This window comes from Psammomys obesus, unplaced genomic scaffold, assembly GCF_907164565.1.
Source record: "Psammomys obesus unplaced genomic scaffold, mPsaObe1.curated_primary_1811, whole genome shotgun sequence".
Classification (NCBI taxonomy): domain Eukaryota; kingdom Metazoa; phylum Chordata; class Mammalia; order Rodentia; family Muridae; genus Psammomys; species Psammomys obesus.
In genome coordinates, this window is record NW_026596085.1 from 17071599 (window position 1) to 17081479 (window position 9881).

At 49.7% G+C, this 9881-nt stretch overlaps 1 protein-coding gene across 1 annotated transcript in view; it reads left to right on the forward strand.

Moving 5' to 3' along the window:
• Positions 1-1190, forward strand: part of LOC129691060 (cytochrome P450 2D4-like) — a 5789-nt gene extending 4599 nt beyond the window's left edge. The window contains 2 exon segments of the mRNA XM_055627006.1: positions 1-163; positions 1026-1190. The exon segment at positions 1-163 is cut by the window's left edge and continues 10 nt beyond it. Coding sequence (XP_055482981.1) covers positions 1-157 — 157 coding nt within the window. The 3' untranslated portion in view covers positions 158-163; positions 1026-1190.
• Positions 1191-9881: the final 8691 nt, after the last annotated feature.

A 9881-nucleotide genomic window follows, 5' to 3' on the forward strand; every position in this document is an offset into this window, starting at 1 on the left:
GCCCCTGGCCCGCATGGAGCTCTTCCTGTTCTTCACCTGCCTCCTGCAGCGCTTTAGCTTCTCGGTGCCCGAGGGACAGCCTCGGCCCAGCGACCATGGCGTCTTTGGTGCTCTGACAACCCCGTCCCCCTACCAGCTCTGTGCTTTGCCCCGCTAAGAAGAGGTATAACTTGCTCACTGTCCTGCTGGATTCCCATTGTGCAGCAAATCATTTCACTGTAAACTAAACCATCCCCATCAGATCTCCAGGCTGTAATGGGACCTCAGGAGACTCCCTATGGACATCCACACACCCCCTATTTATTCTCACCTGACCGTTGACCCCAGTAGAAGGACCGGTCTGTTGGACCTCAGAAATGACAGCCATTCTTGCCTTTAATTCTGCCCCCACTTTTTCACCCAAGCTGATAATGTTTGTCCATAGATGCCAATCTCTGGAACGAGGGCCAGAAAGGACTGCTGAGATGTGATGGTAGAAGTTACGCAGATGAGGGAAGGGCAGGGCTCCTCCTAGAAGCCCCCATTCCAGACCCACTTCCACCTGCCACACAGCTGAGGCTAACTGCTCAGCCAGCGTCATCACATCTATTGCCCAACTTCTTATATGATATTCCAGAGATGCAGAGGAGCAGGGAGGCTGAAAATGAGAGGCAGGTTAAATGACCAAGGTTAGCCATTGGGTACCCCATGCTTCCCTAAAAGACTTTATGGGAGTCCAGAAGGGATTACCTTCCAAGCATCTTTCACCACTAATTATGTGACCCGTCAGAGATACTGGTGTCCAGGCCCCTGCAAGGGGAGAATGTGCTTCTGTGACCAGGCTTGGTAAGACCTGAAAGCTTGGTGTTGAGACGGGCCTCCAGACCATAGGAGGTCCGAGACCTCAGTGTAACCGACCTCCATGGTGGAAATGACACCCAGGCCATAAAGTCAGCACATGGACAGCTGCCCCTGCCATAATGGAGACATCAAAGTCCACAGGGAACGTCTCTAAATGTGCTGACATTGCTTTTTGTCTCCTGCAGTTCTGCTTCTGGCTAACTGTTCTTGCTAACTGAAGTATGCCAACCCAGGATATGGTTGTTGTAGGTAAAAGCTCACCCCTCGAAAGGCTCAGGACCACACTGGGGTCCTGAACACCCAGTGGGTCACCAGCCAGCTAATAAAGACCTTCTCTTGGCTTAAACCCATATCTGAGCAGTCTTCTCTGGCGGATACCCCACAACACTTCTGGAGGCTCCACCAAGATCCCCCGAGACCAGACCTTGAGACACCAGGGTTGCAGATAGCCTTGGGATCTGAGGGAAGAGTGTGGTGGTCAAGGGGCTTCGAGGGGGTGCACAACCTGAACTTTCCCGGGCCCTAGGGACTCCCTTTGATCAACCGCTGCCTAAGGCTTTGGAGGAGTCTGACCCCCCTCCCCCCCCCCCCCCAAAAAAAAACAAAACCACAAAAACCCTTGTTTGTTGTCCCCAGAGGTGAGTCTGGTTATTGAGCCTTCTGCTTTGGACACATAGGCGCACGGCTGATCCGGTGTCTGGGATCTTTGTGACCATGTCACCAGGATCTGGTCGGTGCAGGTATATAAATATGTGGTGGCCACCCCTGCATGTCTTTGCTGCGTGTCTATCTGTGGGCTCTTCCGTGTGTCCCTGTAAGTTCTGTTCAGACTGGAGAGAAACCTCTAAAATGGAAAGGGAATGACCCTGTCTACCGTTACCCCCCTTCCTCCTGCCATGGCCCCCGACTTCCTGCAGGCTCATGGGCGGCGGCGGCAGCTGCTGCTGTGGCCGTGGCAATGATGGCAGGAATGTGGCCATGGGGCCACCTAAATCTAGATTCCGGGCTTTGGCATATACAACAAGCTGTTCTTATTCTCCTATCAGTGGGGGCAAGTATGAGCTTGCTGCAGTTGAAACTTCAGCCCTAGTTATGAGCGGGGAGGGGGAGGGCAGAGGAAGCACACACAAAAACCAAAACAGAAAAACACCTCAGTGTTCAAGTAAACATAGACCTGGACCATCTAAAAATTCTACTTCCAGTCTGGAAGCCCAGTTAGATTCTTTAGCTGAGGTTGTTCTTCAGAATGAAGATTGGACCGCCTCTTCATGAGACAAGGAGGCCTCTACCCATCAAAATGGCTAAGATAAAAAACTCAAGTGACAGCACATGCTGGAGAGGCTGTGGAGAAAGGGGAACCCCCCTCCATTGCTGGTGGGAATGTAAACTTGCACAACCACTTTGGAAATCAATCTGGTCCTTTCTCAGACAATTAGGAATAGCGCTTCCTCAAGATCCAGCTATACCACTCCTAGGCATATATCCAAAAGATGCTCAAGTATACAACAAGGACATTTGCTCAATCATGTTTGTAGTAGCTGTATTTGTAATAACCAGAAGCTGGAAACAATCCATATGTCCCTCAGTTAAGGTATGGATACAGAGATTGTGGTACTTTTACACAATGGAATACTACTCAGCAATTAAAAACAAAAAAATCATGAAATTTGCAGGCAAATGGAACTAGAAAAGAACACCCTGAGTGAGGTATCCCAGAAGCAGAAAGACACACATGGTATACCCTCACTTATAAGTGGATTAGACATATAATATAGGACAATCATACTAAAATCTGCACACCTAAAGAAGCTAAGCATGAAGAAGGACCGTGGGTAAGATGCTCAATCCTCATTCAGAGAGGCAAACAAGATGGTCATCTGAAGAGGGAGAAAACAGGGAACAGGACAGGAGCTTACCAGAGGGCCTCTGAAAGACTCCACCCTGCAGAGTGTCAAAGCAGATGCTGAGACTCATAGCCAAACTTTGGGCAGGGTGCAGGGAATCATATGAAAGAAGGGGGAGATAGAAAGATCTGGAGGGGACTGGAGCTCCACAAGGAGAGCAACAGAACAGAAAAATATGGGCACAGAGGTCTTTTCTGAGACTGATACTCCAACCAAAGACCATGCATGGAGATAACCTAGAACCCCTGCACACATGTAGCCTATGGCAGCTCAGTGTCCAAGTGGGTTCCCTAGTAATGGGAACAGGGACTGTCTCTAACATGAACTCAGTGGCTGGCTCTTTGATCACCTCCCCCTGATCAGGGAGCAGCCTTACCAGGCCACAGAGGAAGACAATGCAGCCACTCCTGATGAGACCTGATAGACTAGGGTCAGATGGAAGGGGAGGAGGACCTCCCCTATCAGTAGACTGGGGGAAGGGCATGGAAGGAGAAGAGGGAAGGAGGGAAGGATTGGAAGGTCTCTATATAACAATAAAAACAAACAAAAAACCTTGTTGCTTCTATGCCAGTCAATCAGAGATAACTAAAAATATTTAGCCAGAGGGCTGGAAAGATGCCTCAGCAGAAAAGAGCACTGTCTGGTCTTTCAGAGGTCCTGAGTTCAATTTCCATCAACCACATGGTGGCTCACAGCCATCTATACTGGAATCTGATGCCCTTTTCTGGCATGCAAGTGTACATGCAGCTAGAGCACTCATATAGGTAAAATGAATAAATAAAATCTTTAAAAAAATTATTCTTTACTGGGTGTGTTAGCACATGCCTTTGATTCCAGCACTCAGGAAGGCAGAAACAGGCAGATAGCTGTGAGTTCAAGGCCAGCCTGGTCTACAAAGCAAGTCCAGGACAGCCAAGGCTACACAAAACCAACCAACCAAACAAACAAATTTAGCTATGGTCAAAATAACCTTCAAGAAAGGAGTGGGGTGGGGAGGAGGGATGTCTTGGGGAAGGGAGAGAGAAACTGTGGTGGGGATGGACTATATGAGAGAAGAATTAAAAAAATTCAGATTTAAAAAAGAGAGACAGAGAGGGAATGTGTAACAGGAAAAAGTGCATGGATAGCCAACACAGAATAAAGCTACAGTTCCGGCCAGCACTGAAGTCAACTGACTCTCCATCCCTGGGAGGGTTTCCGGACATCAACCAAGTACAAATGCAAGCTAGGAAAGTGAAGAGGGGACCTTAAATAAATAAATAAGTAAAAACTTAAAAAAAATAAAAAAAAGGAGATAAGAAGAGAGACATCAAAATCTAACATGCAGTGCCAGTCTCTGCTCTCCTGGCCCCTGGTTAACCACTCTAATGGCCATAGCTGGGTCGTTATTCTTTCACTCCTAGCTCTCACTACAGGACCTTGATTGCTCAATTGCCTATTTAGCTACATAATAGAAAAAAATTAATTCTGTTAAACTATTAATGCTAAGGACCCCAGATGAGTCCACAATTTGACTCATGCCCATAGAACCAACGGGAAATGTAACAGGCCCCCAGACCTTATCACAACTGACACCATGGTGGAAGAACCATTCATTCAGGCCTTGGAACCCAGCACATAGGCAGCAGCACCTGAGACAAAGAGCCTCAGCCGAAAGCAGCTGTAACACTTTGCCTTGTGTTTTTGGTTTGTTTGTTTGTTTGTTTTGTTTTTTTACCTTCTCTCAGCATTTGGAATGGTAGTTTCCTCCTGAAAGACTACACTTCCCTGCTTCCCAGCAGGCTATGGAAATTATTTCCACCCTTATAAGAGACAAGGTTCTTTAGACATTTTGGCCACCCACACATGTGGGTGACAAGACGCACCCTTGCTGGGAATAAACGTGGTCCTGCCTAAGGTCAGACCAATCCTCTCTTTCCTGTCTTCTCTCTGCAGCTGTTTGAAAATACTCTCACACTCAGGGGAAGACAGGAATTGGGTCCTGGTCTGCCATAGGGAGAGGAGTCAACATCGGTCCCGTGGTCAGTGAGATGGGCAGAGATGGGTGAGAAAAAGAAACCATTCAAGCCAGTGCCGTAGTACCACACTGTAGCCAGTCTTTGCTACTTTGTGGGTTCTTTTTCCACCTTTTATCCATGTACCCCCACATTTCACCTCCTATCACTAGAAGGAGAGAGGGGGAAGGAGGAAGAGAGAGAGATCCCTGAATCTAATTTCGTTCTTCTTGCTTCTTCTTTGAGCATGACTTCAACTAACAAACCGCAACCAACTCCCCTAACGACCGCCAACCACCAACCCCACCTATCAGGGCTCTAGCATTTATATACCCTATGTACCCTCTGAAAAACTCCCAGAATTCCAAGTGCCACACAAGCACACAAGCTATCTGCAGCTGGTAAAACCACGCCTCTGCTAGAGCACGAGGCAAATCACAGGCAGCTGCTTCGGACAGTTTGAAGCAGCCCCGTACCCCCACATCTGAGATTAAAACAAGATATATTCTTACAATATTTCTCTATTTTTAAAAGAAACCAAAATGTCACCACACCACACAGTAAGCCTGGCCTTGTCTTTGCTTTTTCCTTCTGCTGCTCAGAGGAAGTTATACCAGATTGCCTCCCCGCTCTGACTCCTGGGGCTGTGTGACCTTTGCTGGCCTATAGTCCCCTGCTATGGGAGATAGTTTTAACTTGACAGGGTCTAGAATCACCTAGGAGACAGAGCTCTGGGTATGTCCGAGGAGTTTCTAGATTTCGTTAACTGAGCTGGGAAGGAGAACACTCGGCTTCCTGCTCTATGTCTTCTCCACCCTGCTGAACTACATCCTCAAAGTGAGACAAAATAAAGCCTCCCTTCCTGCACTTGCTGCGTCTCAGCCCCACAGAGTGACTGAAGTTCCTGCTGAGAGCTGGCACTGCTGTCTGCCATCTCTCCTCAGGGCAGGGCAACGGAGCTGAGGTGAGCACGGGAGGGGGGTGGCTGGGAGACAGGAGAGGAGACAGGAACGGGATACAAGGGGGTGGGGAGGTGGGACAGGGACCTGACACTAGTGCATTTAGTAACACCCTGGGACAGAAAGCTCAGGCGTTTAGAGCAGAGAGCCTGAGGTGCCATTTCCCAGCAGCCCCCAGCAAGCCCCCCCCCCCCCGCCACTACTCCCCTCTGCATGGGGGTGGGGGTTAGCAGGATAGAAATGGTCTCTGTGGCTCATGTTTCAGCAACATCTGGGCTCTAGCACTGTGTCAAAGGGCTGACCTGGGCCCCGTGGGTCATGAAGAGTACCCACTCAATTAGAGAGCAGGATGTATCCTTGGGACCCTGAGAATAGGACAGCTGGGCTTTCAGAAGCAGCCGATACAGGCTTTACTGAATCCTTTCTCGTTTGTGCTTCTTCATCTTGGGGGTGTCAGAGGCTGGAAGCCACCTCAGCCAGAACTTTCTCAGGAAATGCAGGACCCAGCCCCTGGACTTTCTTCCTTGCCCTCTACCACAGAAGCCTCTAAGCACACACAGGTGGGGTTTACGGTCACCTGCTGAGAGAAAGATGCACCCTCTGCTGCCCGGGACCAGTCGTCTGTGCTAAAAGGCTGGGTATGTGGCCAGCTCGGGCAAGTGGCATAGAGTTCCAGCCAACACACAAGGAGGTCAAGGGAGGTGCACCCAGGTAGATCAAGCCATCTGGCTACTTGGTATTTTTCAGTCTCCTCTCCAGTTCAGGAAGGCTTGGGTGGGAATGACCCATATCCCTGACAGGTCTGGTAGGTGTCAGAGATGGGGGAACAAGAGAGTCTTGTTGCACCATCTGGTAGGTGTTTATCCTACCAGATGGATATACACCAACTTCCTGTTCCGTTCCAATTTTCCTTTTGCTGAAATGGGGGATGAGAGGGACAGCTATGGGAAGGTCAGAGTGGGTACAGGAAGTTGAGGGAGCCAGGCTTCAGACCCATTCCCTGATTACCTCCTTGGCCTACCAGGATGACAGCTTGGCCTGGTAGTAGTTTTAGACTGAGCTAGTCCCCAGGGCCTCCTTGTCTCCCATAGTCCTGCAGTCTATACCCTGCAGAGGTTCATGACATCTCGGGAGAATCCATGATGGGGATATTCTGGTTGAGACTTCCGGTCTCTTCACCTCCCAGCCTGGGATCCTCCTCAGTAAGAATGGGGCTAGTTGCTTCCTCCCTAGTGGATCTCACCTGCCCTTCCTCCTGGGACAAGACACCATTCTCCTTGGGGGCAGCATCTCTCCATCCTCCCATTTCCCCAGTGGCCATGGCCTTCAAGGAGGAAAAAAAAAGGGTCGGGGCAGAATATGAGCACCCAGACCCTCAGAACACCTCAGAGCTCCTGTTCTCACAACTGCGGTGTGATAACCTTTTGCTTTTCCTGAGATGCCCTGAGCTGTCATAAATTTGTGTGTTCCTCTCAAAGGGGCCTGCTCTTACCCCTGGGACCTTCTGCCATGACCTGTGAGCCGCAGCCCAGCTGTTCAAGGGCAGACTCACATACTTCTAACGTTTGTTTCTTCCCAGTATCACGTTAAAATTTATGTTCTGCCCCACGCTGTTCGGTTTAGGTCAAGGAGATCCAAGCCCTGGCAGGTGTCCCGGATACCATGACCCACCTCAATGCGCTCTGAGCGCATTCTAAAGTCTCAGGTTTGCACTGGGACCCACGAGTTCTTTAGACCACCACCAAGGAGCTCTATCCAATGGCTGGAAGGGATTTGGGGGCGTGTGTGTGTGTGTGTGTGTGTGTGTGTGTGTGTGTGCCCTCTTTCTCCAGAATTCTTTTGCTCACACAGTATCCTGACCACGAAGAGCTGAGCCTTATTTAGGTTCACACAAGAGCATCAGCCCCCAAGCCCTGCCTGTGATATAACACCTCAGCAATCTCACAATCAAGAACTGTTTTCCCCACAGATTTCAAACAATAACCCACAGCTCCTGCAGGCTGCTGAGGGAGACTACAAGCCCCTTGAAAGGGCCAGGTCCCTGCCTGATCTTTATAACCCCGTCAGTAACAGCAGAAATTATGTTCTTTTAAACTGTTATGATTTTATCCTGTTTGTGTTTTGCTATTGGGTTTTTTTGTTTGTTTGTTTGTTTTTGAGAAACGATTTCTCTGTGTAGCCCTGATTGTCCTGGAACTCTGTAGACCAGGCTGGCCTCGAACTCACGGAGATCTGTCTGTCTGTGCCTCCAGAGTGCCGGGATTAAAAGTGTGTGTCACCACTACCTAGTTGGTTACTGTTTTTAAGGCAGGGTTTTTGGTGTTTTGTTTGTTTGTTTGTTTGTTTGTTTATTTGAGAAGGGGTGTGAGTTGAGGGGGTGAGGGAGGACTGACTGTGAAGTTTGGGCTGGCCTAGAACTCACTGTAGAGTCTAGATTGGCTGTACTATACCATAGATTGGGTATACTATAACTCACAGAGATCTGCCTGCCTCTACATCCTGAGTGCAAGGAATTACTTGTTTTTGAGACAGGGTCTCACTTTGTAGCCTGGGCTGATCTGGAATTTACTATGTAGGTTAGGTTAGCCTCAAACTCCTACCAATTCTTCTGCCTCAGGCTCTTGAGTGTTGGGATTACAAGCGTACACCACTACACTGAGCAAAAACATCCCATTAAGTTATTCAAACGAATGGTGAAAATACTAAGCACTAGCTTAGAAGTGTGAACAGATGTATAGTTTCCTCTAAAGCCCACTATTGAAGGGCTCTATTAGGTTGTGTGGGGTTGACCTGGTTTGTGTTTACAGATGGCCGGCACGAACTTTAGAGGTTCAGACCCGTTCCATAGTGAGTAAGCCCACTGGAAGGTATCAGGAGCTGACTCCACGGGAGCTGTGCATACGGTTATTTTAGGCTGAGAACTCTGAGCAGGGGGCACAAACGTCCAGTGAACCCTTGCTCCAAGGGGCATGACCACGAGTCGCTCACAACCGTGAAAGGTCACTCGTCTGACATGTCACAAGCAGAGCTTTGAGGGCTAAAGGACATTACCTCAGACTGGAGTAAGACCTTCCAGCACCATTCGGAAGGGGAGAGAGGAGGGCTGTAGAGACCCTCCAGCAGTGAAGAGCGCTGGCTTCTCCTCCAGAGGACCCAGGCTTGATTCCCAGCACCTACAGGACCGTTTACAGCTCACTATAATTCAAGAGCCCGGGGACCCAATGCTCTCTTTGGTCCTCCAAGGGCACCACACAAATGCGGGCAAGTAGCCATGTGTAGAGAGTAAAAAGAAAAAGGGAAAGCAGCGGGGAAGAGGAGACGGGGGTAAAAGGATGTGGCTATTCCTGTAGGCACAAGGAGGGTGTTCTGTGAGGCAGTGAGCCCAGGTTGGCGTTCGGGCGTGGGTCTGAATACTGATGGGCCGTGGGCGCCCTAACAACCTGTCAGAGGAGAGTGCTTGCACGCCCCTCTGTGCTCCAGGCAGGCCATACAGGGCAGGGTCTTGGGACACTGCAGGCTGGCCTCAGGTTAGATGGAATGGAAATGAGCCTGGTGGGGTTCTCCCTATCTAAGAGCTGCCCTCTCTATCTACCCCCACCACAAAACCCCACATTTCCAAGACTCCAAAATTCTTTAACTTTCCTAGTGAGTAACACCCATCACATCTGTCACGTGTGGTTGCCAAGAGGACTCTCCTCGGCCTGGACACATGTCCCCAGACAGGACAGTCGGATCCTGCACATCCTCCTGGATTCCCGCCTGTCCCTTTCGGTTAGAGCAGATTTCCTTCTGCATCATTTCACTGCAGCAGGCTTGAGGGTGAGGCCAGCAGCTTTCCTAGGGGTGAGAGCCCTCGAAACCATCCTGGCACCGCAGGGTCTTGAGGACCTATCTCAACATCTGTCACCAAAGCAAGAATTGTCTGACTTGCTGCACAAGCCAGTCACACTTTCCTCACAGAAACCAATGAGTCTTGACTCCTGTCTGCAGTTTGTCGCCAACCCAGCGGTTGTGGAGGGCTCTTCACCTGGGATACAGGGTTAATCACCGAGCAACTACCTCTCTTCCTACCTCGTCGCTACTCTTCCCTCTCTTCTCCCTTTCATCCCCTCCTCCTTCCCTTCATCACCTCCTTGTGACTACCCAGCCGCCACCCACCCCATCTTTTAGAGAAAGGCTCTCAT